The sequence below is a fragment of the Gadus macrocephalus genome, chromosome 20 (assembly GCF_031168955.1).
Source record: "Gadus macrocephalus chromosome 20, ASM3116895v1".
In the NCBI taxonomy this organism is placed as follows: Eukaryota; Metazoa; Chordata; class Actinopteri; order Gadiformes; family Gadidae; genus Gadus; species Gadus macrocephalus.
Genome location: NC_082401.1, coordinates 14,749,383 through 14,769,340, shown reverse-complemented (window position 1 = coordinate 14,769,340; position 19,958 = coordinate 14,749,383). Strand labels below are relative to the sequence as shown.

The window sequence follows — 19,958 nt, the reverse complement described above, 5'->3', positions numbered from 1 at the left end:
GCAAAAAAGAGGACACGAAGGATTCTAGGTTTCTATTTTATGACACTTAAGTAATTTATAGGTCACACCCTTTCTTTGATCTATTGTTTTAAAGTGCTTTTATAATTGTGTTGTGTATGTGACTCATAGTCACCGTTGATAGTAGTAGTATTAACAGTGGTAGTTCTGGTAGAACCAACACATTAGCTTTATATCCCTCACAGAATTTACTTCTGATTAGACAGGTTACCTGTCAAAGCGCAGGTCATCAAAGAAAGGTGAAATAACCATAATTCATCACGCACTAAGCACTATGCACTATGCACCTCTAACTCCTTTAGTCTAACATCTGACCACTTCTCTTCCACAGAACACAACACTATTGCGTTTACATTCATCGGGCTGGTCTGAGTCGATCGGTGTCAATATTCACCGTGATCTGTAGTGTATTTCCTCTGCGTTCATCTCAGTCCGCAAATTTCACGGGGCACAAATCAACCCACATCTCAGTGGAGTTGTAAATCAACACCAGCCCCCTTCTCTTGCCCGGGGCTGGAGCCTGGGCCCGGGCCCGGCCCCCCCTCAGCTCCCTCGTCACGTATAAAGCAGCAGGAGGGCCCGGCTCTGGGGACACTCTCTCTCCACTCCCTGGACCGGCTGCTTCTGCTGCTGCTGCTGCTGCTGCTGCTGCTGCTGCTGCTGCTGCAGAGGAACCAATGAGCTGACTTCAGCCCACCAGTCCCCCACCACTGCTGCTCCTCACATGGGACCTGCTCAGATGTCAGCGTTCTGATCTCGGATCAGGGTAGGGTTGAGAGGTTTACTGAGTTCTCAACGGATTTTCAAACGGTGAGTGCAAAAATGTAATGTTCTTTTCAGTGCATGTCTTTCATCTTCATCATGTGGATTTTTTAAAACGTTACATTTTAGCAAACTGTTTTACTGAAGTGGTTTGCCAGGATGATTGTGTTACTCTGGTGGCATGGGGAGTCTGATCTATTCTCTTGATTCTTTTGTGTTTTGTTGATTCTCCTGCAGTTGGAGTCGTGATGTTCCATCCCGGGATATGGGCTGTGCTCCTCATGGCACTGACAAGTGCTTTGGCCCAAGAATATTTTGAAGACAGAGAAGTGAAGCGGAAATCCAAAGATGTCTTGCACTCAAAGAGTCTTCATGATGGAGAAGGTAGGAAGATATCAGAAGGAATCAGACTTTAGTTACTTTTTAGTTACACAGTCAATGTAAACAACAGCTTCCTCATCACTTTAAGGGAGAGGATCAGCTGCATGCTTTTGTAGAAGATCAGCTGACTTCTTTATAATTCCCCCAAAAGGATGTCTGTTGGCTTTGGCTGAGCTTAGATGTTAATGACCTACTGAATCAAAACAGGATATCAGTCTCTGTTGGGCAACACGACCTATTCAAGTCATGTGTCCTTTAAAATAAATTCAGAATTGGTTTGAGTTTGAAACCGCACAACTGCTGAGACAAAACCAAACAATGTCCTCACAATGATGTCTCCTTGCATCAAACAACACACAAACACAAACACACTAACACTCACATACCCACACACACACACTCACTCACTCACTCACTCACTCACTCATTCTCACACACACACACACACACACACACACACACACACACACACACACACACACACACACACACACACACACACACACACACACACACACACACACACACACACACACCCCCAACACACATTTTCTCACTCACTCACTCACTCACCCTCACCCACCCATCTACACACCCCTACACACACCCACCAACCAACCCCCCACACCCCCACGCCCACCCACCCACAGCGTCGGTGGACGAGGACTGCGGCCTGGAGCTGTCCTTCCTGCTGGACAGCTCGGAGAGCGCCAAGGAGAACCACGAGCAGGAGAAGAGCTTCGCCATGGACGTGGTGGACCGCCTGCAGGGCCTTCGCCTGCAGACCGGCCGTGCGCTCAGCACGCGGGTGGCGCTGCTGCAGTACAGCAGCCACGTCATCACCGAGCAGACCTTCAAGCAGTGGCGCGGCGCCGAGGACTTCCGGGCCCGCATCACCCCCATCGTCTACATCGGCCACGGCACCTACACCACCTACGCCATCACCAACATGACCCAGATCTACCTGGACGAGAGCAGCACCAAGGGCAGCGTCAAGGTGGCCATGCTGCTCACCGACGGCCTCTCCCACCCCCGCAACCCCGACATCTTCTCGGCCGTGGCCGACGCCAAGAACCAGGGCGTGCGCTTCTTCACGCTGGGCATCACGCGCACGGCCAACGAGCCCGCCAACGTGGCCCAGCTCCGGCTGCTGGCCAGCGCCCCGGTGTCTCGGTACCTCCACAACCTCCAGGACGCCGACGTCATGGACAAAGTGCTCCGAGTGATCGTAAGTACGGCTCCACCGGGGGGGGGGAGGCATGCGGCTTCAGGAGGTAGAGCGGGGTCGGCTGGTAACCGGAAGGTTGCTGGTTCGATCTCCCGGCTCCTCCTAGCGGAGTGTCGAGGTGTCCCTGAGCGAGGCGCCTCGCCCTGGCTGCTCCAGACCAGCTGGCTGTCAACCTTGCATGGTTGATCTCCGCCATCCGCCGCGCAATCATTGTGTATAAAAGGGGCGATGTGTGCGTTTGGGTTCAGTCTGCACGTGTTCTGAGTTTACCTGTGAATGGGCGTGGTCACATTTTTGGGGCAGCGACGGAACGGAGGCCGTGTCGTGTCGATACAAGCGCGAGAACGTCCACGACAGCCGGAGATTAGGAGTGTGTGTGTGCGTCTGAGCTCCTCTGTTGTGTAGAGATGGGGGTGAGACGTCTGCCTCTCTTGAGTAGTAAGGGCAGATATAGGCCCGCTCAGGGATTTGGTCAACATACGTTCAGATGAATGCCGTCGTGTTTTGGGGGGATTACCAGGAGGCCTCCTGTCACATTCCTCCCAGTTGAAAGGTTCAGCTCCCGATCCGTGATCCACGACTGGTTTAGATAGAGCGTACGTTGACGTTGTTTCTGTACTAGTCAACCAAAGCATTTCCACATAAGCGCTTATCAAGACAATGTTGGTTACGATTTCATGTGTTCACAGCTGAGACCAAAAGTCTCTTAAATTACACGTTCAGCGCTCAGTTTCTCTAAAATAAGTATTTTATTAATATCGTCACAATAATCAACAATGAAATAAAATCGTTAACAATAAAACCGTTATCGTTGCAACAAAAAAAAGCGTTGTTGTTAATCTAATCCAATGTGTTTGTGGTCTTCCACAGACGGACTTGGCCAATGAGGGGGTGAGTAGTGCTACACTCACACAGATAGTGATACACAGTATGTGCGCTGGTGTGTAACCATGTGAGCTCACCCTGTGTGTTCTGCGCAGTGCCCTCTAGCGCAGACCTGCGCCTGTGACAAAGGAGAGAGAGGACCGGCAGGCCCGGCGGTAGGTCTCCACACACACACACACACACACACACACACACACACACACACACACACACACACACACACACACACACACACACACACACAAACACAAACATACATGAACACACACACACACACACACACCTGATGCACCAATGCACGCACGCACACCCACAAAAACACACACACACACACACACACACACATACAAATACATACATACGCACCTGACGCACCCACGCACGCACGCACGCGGGCACACATGCGGGCACGCAGGCACGCACACAAGAACACACACAAACACACACACACACACACATAGATACATGTACACACACACACATACACACGCGTACCTACACACACACACACATACACATAGATACATGAATACACACACAGGTGTAAATGCGCACACAGAAACACACACACACACACACACACACACACACACACACACACACACACACACACACACACACACACACACACACACACACACACACACACACACACACACACACACACACAGACAAACACACACACACTCTCAGCACTCCAGAGGGCCTGTCAAAGTGTGTTTATTCCTGACATTCTGTGAAGTGGGAAGACCCCAGGAATGGTAACCGTCTGTCTGAACAATCAGGGGTAATTGTGAGCCCTTCCCGATAGCTTGCAGGCGTGTGTCTGGCAGATGCAAAGCGACTTCAAAGTGGGTCCACCTAACCCACACATTCTGTTAGTAATCCTCGGGCGCCGGCAGGAAGAGACGCATAGATCCCCAGGAAGACATATTTGTTCCGACTCCGTTACTGCGTTGCCTTATCACACATGACATGGAAACCACGGAAACCAGAGGGATGAGATTTGGATCTTGTGGCTCCTCAATCCTCATAAAACCTGAACTTTGACCGCACGGACACACAATGCTGGGGTCAGGCACACAGGGGATGGAGAGCCGAGGAGCGGGCAAGAGTTGAACCTTGAGGTGGTCTTGGGATGCTTCTGATTGCATAAAGCCGTCCATCCAAGCTGCTCCAAGCTGAGTTATCATCCTTCATCCTTCATCCCTGACTCTTCATATGATTAAGACACACAAACTAATTCAGAAGTCTCGGTGTCATCCCATGAAACCGATACAGACCCATCGGACGAGCAGGTAGTCAGCATCTTATTGGTGAGGTCAGTGAGTGTCTTCATCCTCTGGTGGCAGATGGCTACGTGGCTGTTAACCAGGTGCTTCAGCCTCAGAGGGATTCCACACATTCTTACCTGCAGACGGAGTGGTCCCATTAGTTTAATGATCACAGACCAGTGGTTACTGGTGGACCAACACACGCTGTCCAGGTGCTGCAGAGAACTATGACCCCCTGACCCAGGGGACAAGATCCTTCATGCCCAACTGATCCACCTTCTCCTCCTCCCCCTCCTCCTTCTCCTCCAGATCCTTCTCCTCATCTTCCTCCCCCTCCTCCCCCTCCTTCTTCTCCCCCTCCTACTGCTCCTTCTCCTTTTTATTCCCCTCCTCCTCCTCCTCCTCCAACTCCTTCTCCTCATCCTCCTCCGCCCCCTCCTCCTCCTTCTCCTCCTCCCTTCTCCTCCTCCTCTCTCCCGTCTTTGCCTTCTCTTTCTCCCCACCTCCCCTAACTTCTCCTCATACTCCTCCTTCCTCTCCTCCTCCCCCTACTCCTCCTCAATCCCTGATGAAAACATTGCTCACACACACATACACCAGCACACACACACACACACACACACACACACACACACACACACACACACACACACACACACACACACACACACACACACACACACACACACACACACACACACACACACACACACACACACATACCTGAATGCATAAACACATGCACAAGCACACACAAGCACACACACACACACACACAAGAATATAAAGCCATATAGAGACATAGAGAGAGACACATACGCAAACACACACACAACCCCACATTCACTCACACACACACACACACGCACGCACACACACACACACACACACACACACACACACACACACAAACACACACACACACACACATAAACACACACAAACACACACACAAAATCAATACTAGCACACACATGTCAGAGCAAATGCACACTCACATCCCCCCACATCCTCTGTTCTACTGAAGTGCTCTCGTAGCCAAACATACCACTGCCTTGTCAAATCGAGATACCGTCATGTTCTCTGTGTTCGCCAAGAGGTTGTGGAAGGAGATTGTGACATCGGGGCAACAGGTCGGTGAACTCCTGACACTGATCCTGCCTTCATTCCACAGGGCAAGAAGGGTCGTCCAGGCGAGGACGGCGCGCCCGGGCTCAAAGGCTACAAGGTTCCTGCTTTTCATTCCCTAGTCGCACTTCTCTCAGCACTGAGGCCTCGTATTGTATTCCTCTGTTCCTGGACGCCGTGATGGGCTGTCTGCCGGACCCCAGAGACGATGACAGAAACAACGAGTGTCTGACGTTGACGCGTGAACTGAATTAGTGTTGTGCTTTTAACCCAGGGCGAAGCAGGACTGAGCGGTCTACCTGGACGAGAGGGCCCGGAGGTACGCGTTCCACCATTCATTCATTCATTCATTCATTTCATTCATCCCACGCAAGCCCATTGCTAACTGACCCTAACATCTCGCTCATGATGTCTCCTTACAGGGGAAACCAGGCTACAAAGGAGAGAAGGTTGGTCGTGATACCTCCTCATGCCACTGAGACACTGAGATATTGTTATCAGATACATATTTACATTGTTATGAATTCCTCTCCAGGGCGAGGGCGGTGAGTGTGGTACTCCTGGAAGCAAAGGAGATAAGGTAGGCCTTCTACTGGAGCAGATGTTGCTATATGCCCTCCCCTCATGGCTGTGGTGAAATAACCATGACATTGTGTTTTGTTACTGTCCTGTGTGTGTGTGTGTGTGTGTGTGTGTGTGTGTGTGTCTGTGTGTGTGTTTCTGTGTGTGTGTGTGTGTGTGTGTGTGTGTCTGTGTGTGTATGTGTGTGTGTGTGTGTGTGTGTGTGTGTCTGTGTGTGTGTGTGTTTCTGTGTGTGCGTGTGTGTGTGTGTGTGTGTCTGTGTGTGTGTGTGCGTGTCTGTGTGCGCGTGTCTGTCTGTGTCTGCGTGTGTGTGTGTGTGTCTCTGTGTGTGTGTGTGTGTGTGTGTGTGTGTGTGTGTGTGTGTGTGTGTGTGTGTGTGTGTGTGTGTGACCAGGGCTCTGAGGGTCCAGTTGGAATCAGGGGAACCAGAGGTCTGCAGGTGAGCATCAGAGATGTTGTTGTTGTTAATCAGTGTTAAATTTGTGGCTGTAGTGAAGTGAAGTGAAGTGTACATTCATTGCACACCCCATTACACTAAAAAGCCACACATGCACACACACACACACACACACACACACACACACACACATACACACATACTCCTGCACACACACACACCTCTGCACTTACAAACACACACACACACACACACACACACACACACACACACACACACACACACACACAACAACATGCATTGTGTGTGTCCCAGGACCACCAGCAGCGTGTGTGTATTTCACGGTGTCCTCTTCCTCCCCAGGGGTTCCCGGGTCCCCATGGCGACGTAGGGCCGGAGGGGCTGCAGGGGAAGCAGGTCAGGATGGCCGCCTTGCGTGCCCCCCCCCCCCCCCCCCCCCCCCACACACACCTTTACACATCTCCCTTTATGGGTCTAAACACCGGGTAGTGAGGGTTTATCACCCGGGCCTCCGCGTGTGGGGAGAGGGGCCAGCTCTATGGTAATAGGCACCTGTGACGGGGCCTTCCCCATCATTAGCACTGCAAGGGAAGAGAATAGGAATTAGGAGCAGATGCAGCTTTCCCTCACGCCTCGCATCCTGCTGCTAAACACAGAGCCGGGGGGCCTGCAGCCTCGTGTAGCCCTCCCTACCAGGGGGCTGGCTAATAACACGGGGTGAACGGCAAAAGGTGTGTGTCGAAGAGAGGGAGGGAGAGACTGGGGGGGAGAGAGAGAGAGAGAGAGAGAGAGAGAGAGAGAGAGAGAGGAGGGGGAGAGAGTAGGGGGCGGAGAGAGAGATGGGGGAGAGTGAGAGAGGAGGGGGAGAGAGAGAGAGAGAGAGAGAGAGAGAGGGTGGGAGAGGGAGAGAGAGAGGAGGGGGAGAGAGTAGGGGGGGAGAGAGAGATTGGGGAGAGTGAGAGAGAAACAGTGAGGGAGAGAGGGGGAGAGAGAGAGAGGGGGAGAGAGAGGTGAGGGTGAGGGAGTGGGGGGAGAGAGGGAGAGAGGAAGAGAGAGGGAGTGTGTGTGTGTGTGTGTGTGCACGCGCGCATGTGTGTGCGTGTGTACGCATGTGCCAAAGCTCCGTCTGTTGTTATGTACACAAAGACGTACTGATGGAAAATCAAGGAGGAATAACGGAAGCTGTTGTTGGCTGGTATCCAAACGCTGAGATGAACACTCCAAACGTCGTTCAGTTTAGCTTTTTGTTCTTTTGGGGGGAGGGGGGCACTGTGTGTGCACTGTGCACACTGTTTTTAAGTGCACGGAAATTCATTGAGAAGTCAATGAAAATTTACTTACGAGTGTACATTCAAACAAAGTAAGACCTTTTCAGTTCTTTGTTGACCAAGAGGTTGATCGTCTTTATTTGGACATAAAATTTGTAGCCTCGAGCAGAATCCATTTCATTGTGTGTAGGATTAATCCTGTGTGCTCAAACGCCAGGACATTTCTAGAACCCAGGAGACAACCCAAGCCTGGACTTGTAGGGAGGGGTTCAAATTCTCTCCATCCTTACTGATTTCAAATACTTTTTGTTGTGATGTTTGTTTCGCTTTAGTCTTAACATACAAAGAATGTGCTTCAATCTGAGCACATTCAAGTATAATCTATTTACAGGCGCAGTGCGGATTCACTGATTGTAAAGTAGAATCAGTAAAGTATTCTTCAATTTTTTAAAATTGAATCATTCATAAGTATTCAAGAGTAATAATATTTTACAAAAAAGCTATAGAATTCTTAATATTAAGCTAATTTCCACATGAAATGACTCAAACCACAAAACAGTTCACTATTTCGCATTTACATTCGTTCTTTAAATGCGTCCTTAAGTCCGTTCTCTGAGTGCGTTTGTCTGTTCGATGGCAGGGTGAGCGTGGACCCAGTGGACCGCCGGGGGTTCAGGGTGAGACAGGCGTCGGACTGGCAGGACCTAAGGTACTTTGTGTTTCTTTCTAAATCCTGTCCATTTCAAACTCTGATCTCGTTGCATCCGGACCGTCTGTGTTCACATGCATCACGACTGTGAATCCTGTTCTGGACTGATCTGGTTTGGGTTCTGTCCGTCTCCAGGGTGACATCGGGTACCAGGGCCGGGCCGGCCCATCCGGCCCCCCAGGGATGGGGGAACCGGGAGTGTCTGTGAGTTCAGAACACAACACACGACCAAGAACCCGTTCATTCAAAATAACAAAACAATATGTTTGTCATCATTCAAACATCTTCCGATGTTTGAATGACAAACATATTGTTTTGTTATTTTGAATCACTGTACTATGGTCTTATTTTATTTTATTTTCATGTTATTCACATGTAATTTACTTGTGAATAAACATGTTAATACCATGTTATACTATGGTATTAACATGTTAAAACATTGTTCGATGTAATGATGAACCCCACGTGATCCAATGGGAGACTAGCGGTTGGTTGACAAATTGTGTGTCCCCTTACATCTGAGACGTAAGCGGACTTTCTTGTCTCTCTGGTATGTTTTGGTGACACGGCCGTCTGTCTTTCCTATCAGGGGCCTCAGGGCCCACAGGGGGCACAAGGAGAGAGAGGGCCCCATGGCGAAGGACTACCTGGACCAAAGGTATGATCGCGTGTGTTAGGAGAAACGAAAAATTACCAAAAACGATTGTCTGAACAATAGACACAAGAGCAGTTTCAGGTCAACTGGAACACCTCTGCAGGGATTTGACACCTAAACTATTGACTTTCACTATATAATATATACTAAATACTATATACTATATACTAAACACACTATATACTTTACACTATATACAATGTTTATACAGGCCTGCAGCTCAGGTGGGAGACAGATGGTATTCCTGCAATGCGACTGAAACTCAAACATGCACATTTTGCCAATATTAGTTCTATGCGGTTGCTGGGCAACAGCGTTCACAGAGACGCAGCCCTGTCAGAAAGCTATTTCACCATCACAGCCTACGAGCTGGCTGTGGAAGCACATCATGTACCGGCACGAGAGCATACTTCACCGATGGGGACAGATCGAAGATAATGGAATCAGACTTATGTTATGTAACCTTGCACTTGAGGAAGACAGAGGCTTCATCTGTGAAGCTCTCATCTTGAGTACACCCTGGTGGGTTCCAACCCATTTAGGAGTGCAGTTCACTGGAGAGATATCAATCCACGATCCTTCTAGCGCGCTATGCCTTTGGAAACAATGCATCTCCCCCTTCTTCAAGCTTAAACATGCTCCTGTCGTGGATAAAACAAAAGCTGCACACACACAACGCAGTAATCTACAAATACAGAATAAGTTCAAATAGCGTAGTTCTGTATTTGTCGTTCAGTATTTCGTGCCGTTTTCCTGAGAGGATTCAAGAAATGGGAAGACATTTTTTCCAATTTCTTTCGTTTGTAGATAGGACTCGGATTCAAACCTAATAATTACATATTTGGGGTTTGAGTTGACTTTAACAACAGGAGCAGACACATCATCTAACCACAGCATTGTGGTGGAACTTCGTAAATTACAAAACTAATAAAAGCTGACATACACATCCTCCCACACAGTATAATTCTGCCATTTACCCCCAGGACGACATCCACACATGGATTTGATTTAAAGGTAGACAATGGAAGATTACCCCAGAGTCAAAATACCCTGAAGCAAGCATACATCTGTTAGAATCCTAGTTATTTGTGTTAAATCTTATCTCCTCGGGCTAGTAGGGAAAACCCTATGGATAAATGTATAGGACAACCGACAGACTTAAACAGATAGAGTTACTTACATATTAATTAGCATTCGTCTGTGTTGTGTTTTTCAAGTTATAAATATGTTGTTATTCACAACCTTGCAACTGCATGCAATTATAATGCAATTAATCACAGACACAGGCACACACACCTACACACACACACACACACAGACACACACACCTACACACACACACACACACCTACACACACACACACACACCTACACACACACACACACACACACAGGCACGCACACACACACACACACACACAGGCACGCACACACACACACACACACACACACACACACACACACACACACACACACACACACACACACACACACACACACACACACACCCTTTTAGGATACACTATAGGATACTCCATATCTTGCAACAGGCTGTGACTTGCCGCTCCGCCTGCTGTTGTAGCCGTCCGCCTCTGTGCCGTCAGAACAATGCGGCGCTGGCTCGGGACCAGCGCTAAGTGGCTCCGCGTGTGTGTGACAGACACAGACAGCTCACCGGGGGTCTGCTTTGTTCCACAGGGGGGCCGGGGCCTCGGGGGCCCCCGGGGGAACAGAGGACAGACGGGAATGGGGATCAAAGGGGAGAAGGTAGGCAGTAAATACGTCAGGTGACGACGAATGCGTTCCACATAAAAGAAAAAAGCTGTGTGTGTCGGCCCCGCTGTGGTTTCATTAAGGAACCGAGGGGAGGCGAGCCCGGACTCGTCTGAGAACCGTGGAACCTTTAGGGCAGGACACGGTGTTGTTGTGTTATTAAATATAAAGGGCAATGAGAACATTTCCAAAGTGATAGTTTCCTCGCGGTGTGAGGAAATGATCAGTTTCACAAATGTCATGTTCTGATTGTAAAGATTGTATCTCTTTGTCAACGACTGAAAGTAGACTAACCTTCCATTAATGTACAGGACTATGTGTAACGTATAGTCCTATACGTTTAGCCTAGCTTATGAGCTAGGAGCACTTTATTCCCGCCGTTCTCGCCTCGTTCACCTGACTGATGTTTCGCCCTCCAGGGAGAAATCGGATCTCCTGGTTCAACGGGACCGCTCGGACTGGCAGGAGTGGGCATTCAGGGAGAGAAGGTGAGCATGATATTAACAGCGATTATCAACACACAGTCGGGTGGCTAAGGTGTCTGCCCCCTAGCCAAAGGCTCTGGGTTCGAACCCCGATGTCTGCACCAGTCTACCTGTCGGCCCCCTGCTGTGAGCAAGGTGCCCACCTGTCATAAAAATAGAATATAATAAAAATACTTGATGGTCATTGGACAGAATACAACTAAATCAGGAGCGCTACTCTGAAACAGAGCAGTAAATGTCAAGGGGTCCTAAAAGACAAGGGGAAACAACAAAATCAACTTCACAAACAATCATCCACAACCAACAGCACAGGTTATATCATAATAAGTACAAATAATGTATACAATACAATGTAATTGCACTGGAATTAATATTATGACATGCATTTCAACAAATAGCACTGTAAGTCCGGACGAACGTGTTACTACTACTTTGTACACAGACTAACATTTAACATACATAAAACCCAATTATTGTACCTGCAGTAACACTGCTCTCTGTTTTATTTCCAGGGTGTGGAGGGGCCCCGAGGTCCCCCAGGGGTCAGGGGCCAACAGGGAGAAGGATTACCCGGATCAAAGGTTTGTCAAAAGTGACCCAGGAAGAGTGTCTTCCAGAGAGCCTATTAGTTGGGGTTAGGGTTAGACTCTAAACAGAGCCTCTATTTTGATTAACCTGAGGGCATCGTAAATGTGTCACACTCCCCTCTGCCTAAATGGTTCAAAATGATATGGTTTCTACCGGAAAGTTCATTAAGCCGATTCCCGTTTATTAACGTCCACATAATCACCCTTTCCAACGCATTGGCTACCGGCGGTTACACCTAAAAGAGAGCGGTCGATCTCAACCTCCGCTACACAGGAGGGTGTTAGTAACACGTCCCATCACTAGAGGGCGTTAGAGAGTTCAACATTCAGCAGCACTAGTAATGTTCTGCTGTGCCAAGAAATGTATCTGTAGGAAATTACATTAACATGTAGGCCTATGTTGTTAGCAGCATATTTGTATACTCTTATAATATGCTCTAACATGTTGAAAGCTTTCTCTTCACTAGCCTGCAAAGATTTAGGTATTCAAAAAGTTATATTTGTTACATTTTGATTAACAACAAATAAAGCTGTCTTTGTAGGATTTTTCCATTCTAGACATCAATATTTTGTTTGCTCAATGTATTTTCCAGGGGGACCAAGGCTTCCCCGGAGAACAGGGATCCACAGGAGAGAGAGGTTTTGGCGAGCCCGGTGCAAAGGTACGAGAGTGGATCTTCACAAACAGGTGTTTTTTTTGCATTGTGAATTAATTAATTCAACACCCTAACACACATGCACTGCTCCCATCAGGGAGATCCTGGCTCCGGCGGGCTGGCTGGTCTGCCTGGTCTTCCTGGAGAAGACGGGGCTCCTGGACAGAAGGTGCGACCCCACTCAGAGCCAATACCAACACTTCCTCCAGGAATCAGCTTATTGGCTCACAACCGATCCAAAAACCATGACGTTTTTTTTTACAAAATGCTTTAAATTTTTTTACAATATTCATGACGCTTGGTTATTTGTGTCTGGACTCCATCCTCTCTAGGGTGAAGCTGGTTTAACGGGCTTAAGAGGTGCTGAGGGAGCTGCAGGAGTCGGCATTCAGGGAGAAAAGGTTTGTTTGTCAAGTGTTGACAACATGTGGGCCTCTTTCACCCAATGGCGGCCATCTTGGTTCCATCTTTGTTCTAAACTTGAGATGCGAGGGGGACTGAAGGAGGAATGGCGTTCCCCCACCTTGCCGGAGTTTAGAAACAAGATGGTGGCCATTCTGTGATTAAGGCCCATGGTGCCTGTATTCGTATATAACCTGTCTGGTTAAGGTTTCAATTCAATCATGCTTTGTGTGTTTTCGTCTCCTAGGGCGACCAGGGTACGAGAGGGATCAGAGGGTTACACGGACCCCCCGGGATGAGCGGACCTTCTGGGCCGAAGGTGAACACAGGACAACCAATCAGCTAACCCGAACTAATCAGCTAACCCCTAACCCATGAAATACAATCAAAAACAATCACGTGATGCCTGATTTCCGTCCCATTTGTCATCACTGCGTCCAATCATAACATCATGGTGAACATGAAGGGAAAAGTTGGTTCTGTGTCTTCCAGGGAGAACCGGGAACCCCAGGACGGCTTGGCCTTCCTGGTCCCCAGGGCCGGTCCATAGCCGGTCCCAAGGTAACACACGCACACACAAACACACACACACACACACACACACACACACACACACACACACACACACACACACACACACACACAGCAAGGCACGCAAGCACGCAGGCAAGCACTCACACACAGACACAAACACCAGACAGGCACATAATCACATGCACACACACACACACGCATGCAAGCACGCGCACACACACACACACACACACACACACACACACACACACACACACACACACACACACACACACACACACACACACACACACACACACACACACACACACACTATATATCACAATGTCACTTGGCTCAGGTCCTGACAGGTACACCCCTGGCCTGCAGTGTGAGATCTCTTGCTAGAGTCCAGGGCGATGCATCATCCCATCGGGTTGCATATCCCAACGCATCCCAACCGTAACAACCGTAACAATGTTTTCCCCTTTCTTGGACGCCACTTCCAGGGAGATCTCGGGCCCTCTGGTCCCTCGGGGCCCGTTGGAGAGACAGGACACGGGCTGCCCGGCCCTAAGGTAAGCCCTCTCCTGTGACTGTGACACACTGTGACAGACAGAGCAGCCTGAGGCGACGGTACTCACCGGTTCTGTGTTGACAGGGCGACCGCGGCCACATCGGTCTCCCCGGCTACGGGGGTCCGAAAGGCGAGGGCTTCCCCGGCCCCATGGTGGGTACAACTCATCAACAGTGATACAACATCGCCCAGCAGGCATGCATGCGTTGAAATGTGATGTCATGGCCTGATGCAATGTTCCCCAGGGTCCTCCCGGCTTGCCTGGTTTGAGCGGAGAGCAGGGGCCTGAAGGCGTAGGAATCCAAGGGCCCAAGGTTGGTACAACTTTAATGTGCTCATTTTACACCGCATCCGTGCGTGTGCGTGTGCGTGTGTGTGTGTGTGTGTGTGAGTGAGTGAGTGTTTGATTGAGTGCACATGCTCTGCTGTTAACATGGATGTGTCACCTGTCCCTTAGGGAGACATTGGCTTCCGAGGACTTCCCGGTTTACCAGGCCAACAAGGAGAAGGGTTACAGGGCGCCCCGGTAAGACCCACCATCACATTAAACAGATCGACCCCCTCACCACAGTTTGGAGACACAACACTTTGTAGAGCAACGCACCCGGACAGAGTGAATACCAGTACTATGGGTTGTCTGAGTCTAGGTCACGGCACATTCAAACTGTCTGACCCTTTAGGGCCTCACTGGGAGACCGGGAGCCTCGGGACCGTCCGGGCCCCCAGGGGAAGGTATCCAAGGCCCGAAGGTATGTATCGCCCGCACGGATTATAGTTGACCATACCTCGAACACGCATCCCCCTGTTGATCACCCTTAGAGCAGGCGTGGATGAGATCCACAATCTTTACACGTACCTTAAGATGTTGCAATCGCTTTGATCGATCACCACTCAGTGTCCGCCCGTTCTGAATGATTACAGGGGGACCCCGGGTCTCAGGGGGTGACCGGGCCCAGAGGGGCCGCAGGGGAGGGGCATTCCGGCCCTAAGGTAGGAGGTCCTCCGTGAGTTCTGGAACCCTTTCAGTGACCCCCGGTGAGGGCTGCTTGTGACCCTGATGTCCCCCTGTGACAGGGCGACCGCGGAGCCCAGGGAGAGAGAGGGCTGAAGGGGGTGACGGGGGAAGTGGGCGACCATGGAATCCCTGGAGAGTCTGTGAGTTAAATGGGATATGATTCCTATGAATATTAATATGATAAACAAAACACTGTATACCCTATATATACACAAACGTTAGTAGTATGAGAGGCTCAAGCCTAATAGGCTGACTTTTTCTGTGTCATTTGTAAACAATAAAGGCTTCATCTTTGTTATTATCATACTAAAATGCAGGAAATCAGTTAATGTTTTTTTTTTTTTTTTCATCCCGTAGGGAAGGCAGGGGGAGAAGGGATTGGCAGGCCTCACTGTAAGTTTGTCTCATGAACCGGTGATCAACTACAGTACAGACGAGCGACCGTAGCGCTATTCATCTGATATATCTCTCCTCCTTGTGTTCTCAGAGAGACGACATCATTAAGCTCATCAAAGAAATATGTGGTGAGGCCCAAAATCCGGAGCAGCCATATTGTATTGAGATGTATGTATGAAACCGTACGCAACCGGAAGGTTGCTAGTTCGATCCCCGGCTCCTCCTAGCTGAGCGTCGAGGTGTCTCTGAGAGAGACGCCTCACCCTGACTGCTCCCGACGAGCTGGCTGTCCCCTTGCATGGTTGACACCGCCGTCGGCGTGTGAATGTGTGCATGAATGGGTGAATGGCCACTGGTTAGAAAAGCATTGACCCTGTACGTGTGCTATCGTACACCACTGCCAATCAACACTATTCATGTGTGTGTCGGTTCCTAAGGCTGCGGGGTCAAGTGCAAGGAGAGGCCGATGGAGCTGGTGTTCGTCATCGACAGCTCGGAGAGCGTCGGGCCGGAGAACTTTGAGATCATCAAGGACTTTGTGACGCATCTGGTGGACCGCACCACGGTGGGCCGCAACGCCACCCGCATCGGCCTGGTCCTCTACAGCCTGGACGTGCACCTGGAGTTCCACCTGGCGCGCCACGCCACCAAGCAGGAGGTGAAGCAGGCCATCCGCAAGATGCCCTACATGGGCGAGGGCACCTACACGGGCACGGCCATCCGCAAGGCCACCCAGGAGGCCTTCTACAGCGCCCGGAACGGCGTCCGCAAGGTGGCCATCGTCATCACCGACGGGCAGACGGACAGGCGCGAGCCGGTGAAGCTGGACCTGGCGGTACGCGAGGCGCACGCCGCCAACATCGAGATGTACGCGCTGGGCATCGTCAACTCCTCGGACCCGACCCAGGCCGACTTCCTCCAGGAGCTGAACCTCATCGCCTCGGACCCCGACACGGAGCACATGTACCTCATCGACGACTTCAACACTCTGCCAGGTGAGCGTCTGAACGAGGTTATTCTGAAGGATCGATCACGGTTCTGTTACAGAACGGTACCGTTCTCGTATCTTTGTTTTGACTCTGAAAACGTCTTGACTTGTCTTCTGTCTTTTTTCAGCACTGGAGTCTCAGCTGGTCAGCCAGTTCTGTGAAGATGAAACCGGTGCACTTATCTACAACCGCGTGACGAACGGATATGGGAATGGGAATGGCAACGGAAACGGCAACGGGAACAGTCATTATGGTAATGGTCATAATGGTAACGGCAATAACGGTTACGGCAATAACGGTCATGGCAACAACGGGAACGTACTGAATGGATACGTTGAAGAACGCATCGCACACACCCACACCAGCCACGGGAATACCGGCCACAGCAGTCGTGGAAGCACCGGCCACGGCAACAATGGGGACGGCAGGACGGAGTCTAACAACAACGGCTTCATCACCGATGAGGAGGAGTTGGAGAACAGGAGACTTATCCACAGCCTGAGTCCAGTCCGGAGCCGCGGAGACACCTTCGCCCTGCCCCTCAACGCCGGGCCCCTCCCGGCTAAGGTCAGTTTGAAGAAATAAAGTCAAAACCTTGCATGAGTTATTTTTTTAATTGGAAGGTTGCCGACACGATGTAGGGCGGCATGTGGCTCAGGGGGTAGAGCGGGTTGGCTGGTAACAGGAAGGTTTCTAGTTTGATCCCCGGCTCCTCCTAGCTGAGTGTCGAGGTGTCCCTGAGCGAGGCACCTCACCCTGACTGCTCCTGACGAGCTGGCTGTCCCCTTGCATGGCTGACGCCGACAGTGTGTGAATGTGTGCATGAATGGGTGAATGTGAGGCAATATTGTAAAGCGCTTTGAGTGAAATGCAGTCCATTTACCATGTAACTTTAAATAAATGTTCTCTGCTCTTTTGAACGAAGGTGGAGGAGGACGACGGAGAAGATCTGGACTTGAAGACCCACTTGCGCGGGATTAAAACGCTGACCGTGGTCAACAAGACCACGTCCGTGTCCCCCGTGAAGGAGAGCTCCCGTCTCATGGACACCATCCTGTCCTCTACGTCGATTGTGTCGTCACCATCGTCCTCTTCATCGTCCTCGTCATCTTCATCCTCATTCTTCTCATCGTCATTACCGTCATCATCATCATCATCATCATCATCTTCATTACCATCATCATCATCATCATCATCCATATCATCAGAGGTGACCTCATCCACTTCTGGCATCGTCACTACCTTCTCCTCCAATCAGGTCCAACCAGGGTCAACCACAACCTCAGGTAAGCAGGAAGTACCTTTTTACTCAAACTCACCCTGGAAACTAATACACTAATATCTGATGAGGCCTCATCTCTCACATTACATTTACATTTAGGGCATTTAACAGACGCTTTCTTCCAAAGCAACTTACAATAAGTACATGTCAGAAGAAAGAGAAACTACAATATGTCCCTGTCGGTACAGTAATAAGGTTGTTAAGGTTGTTCATAGAACCAAGTGCCAAGCACTAACAATCCCTAGGTTAACCCATTCCCCGTATACACGAAGATAGCTAGGATAAGAAAATGCACAACGCTCAACACTATTTCTAAGTGCAAGGACGTATAACATACAATAAGTGCGTACATTAAGTACCAGGACGTACAACACACAATAAGTGCGTACATTAAGTGCCAGGACGTACAACATACAAAAAGTGTGTCCATTAAGGTAGACACATGTCACATGACTCATCTCACCGTCGTGTTGGTGCGTTCAGTGTCTACCTCCGTCAGCGCCAGCTGCAGCCAGCCCTTGAGCCAGGGCACCTGCAGGGACTACACCATCCTGTGGTACTACGACAAGCAGGCCAACTCCTGCGCCCAGTTCTGGTACGGCGGCTGCGGAGGCAACGACAACCGCCACGCGACGGAGGAGGAGTGCAAGAAGACCTGCGTGGTCTCCTGGATAGGTACGCGTCTCTGATGGGACTGTCACAGCCCGCGCCGCCGTTACACTTTTGTCTTTTAAAACAAGACTGAAGACTTTTATGTTTGCTTTAGCTTCCTGCTAAAACTTAAATACATTGCACGGTCTAAAATGCTTTTTTTTTTTACTTTGCCTTTATTTTCTCTTAGGTACCTATTTAAATTGTATTACTCTGAATGTTTTTTTTTTTTACTTTGCCTTTGTTTTCTTTTACTTATCTATGCTATTTTATTATTTTATTTTATTGTGTGACAATGGTTCTATGTGAAGCACTTTGAGTCTGCCTCATTTATGAAAAGTGCTAGGCCTATATAAATAAAGTTGCCTTGCCTTGCCTTGTTAATCTCTACTTCTTTGTTGTTTCCCTCAGTTGGATAAGCTAAGGAGAAACGTGCTGTCGGCTCAAGACCGGAGAATCTTCAGGAACCAATCTGAATGAAGTGGACTTTTGATTGATGTTTCTACTTACAGTAGAAAGAGTTTTTACTGGTGTCACTTCAGACAATTTTGATACACAAAAGAAATATTGGGTTGACCACATCTGAGTCAAACATGGTTTACCCGTTTATCATAGGCATACTGATGTTAGTTTTACTATGGAGGGTATTTTGTATATTGCCTCAAAATAATCAACTTCATAAATGAGCCACTTGCTACATAGACTGAATTTATGTTTTTCTAGCAAGACTGTCGGTCTTGGTTTGATATGCTTTGTTGAAACAAATGTAACACATGCTCTGAATATTTTTGTATTTGTATAGCGTTATTTCCCCTTCTGAAAGAATTAGAGCTTATGATTGCATTTGCTTTTATTGTCTGTGATGAAAGTTGGAAGAATGTTTTACCTGCTAAAAATAATTATATTGAATGTAAATGTGTTTGTCTGTGTCTAAAATCTCGGGATCTTATTTTTGTCCAATCATTATCTCACTGAATTTATACTGTTGTGAAAAGGGAAGTTCATAATAAAAATAAAAAAAATATTTGTACAATTTCGACTTCTCATTTGGTTCCTTTTTACCCAATAGTTGGTATTCGAAACTATTTAATTAATTAATATTCATGAATACAACTGACGCAACACTCACTATGTGGCGAGAAACGATCCTGATTTCTAGCGTTATCCTGTCTACCTCAACGCAATTTCCGGTATTTTACTTCCTATGAGCTATGAACGCTAGTTAATAGAGAATAGAATAACATGAAAAAAATAAGAACAAGAAGTACAAGGATAAAAAGGTTTTCAAGAACAATTTGACAAAATCCAAAATATTTAACGGTAC

General features: G+C 48.9%; 1 protein-coding gene across 1 annotated transcript; it reads left to right on the top strand.

Annotated features, from left to right (window-relative positions):
• The first annotated feature begins 618 nt into the window (after positions 1–618).
• On the top strand, positions 619–19,667 carry col28a2a (collagen, type XXVIII, alpha 2a). Its single transcript, XM_060040797.1, has 36 exons — positions 619–828; positions 1,018–1,164; positions 1,812–2,389; positions 3,260–3,280; positions 3,370–3,429; positions 5,723–5,776; positions 5,951–5,995; positions 6,099–6,125; positions 6,212–6,256; positions 6,653–6,697; positions 7,019–7,072; positions 8,585–8,653; positions 8,789–8,857; positions 9,243–9,311; positions 11,007–11,075; positions 11,501–11,569; positions 12,079–12,147; positions 12,747–12,815; positions 12,907–12,978; positions 13,142–13,210; positions 13,459–13,530; positions 13,704–13,772; positions 14,234–14,302; positions 14,386–14,454; positions 14,547–14,615; positions 14,759–14,827; positions 14,982–15,050; positions 15,223–15,291; positions 15,376–15,456; positions 15,674–15,709; positions 15,804–15,840; positions 16,150–16,707; positions 16,829–17,268; positions 17,627–17,987; positions 18,467–18,658; positions 19,046–19,667. Exons 2-36 carry the CDS (start codon positions 1,029–1,031, stop codon positions 19,051–19,053), a joined length of 3,957 nt encoding a protein of 1,318 aa, XP_059896780.1. The 5' UTR covers positions 619–828; positions 1,018–1,028; the 3' UTR covers positions 19,054–19,667.
• Positions 19,668–19,958: the final 291 nt, after the last annotated feature.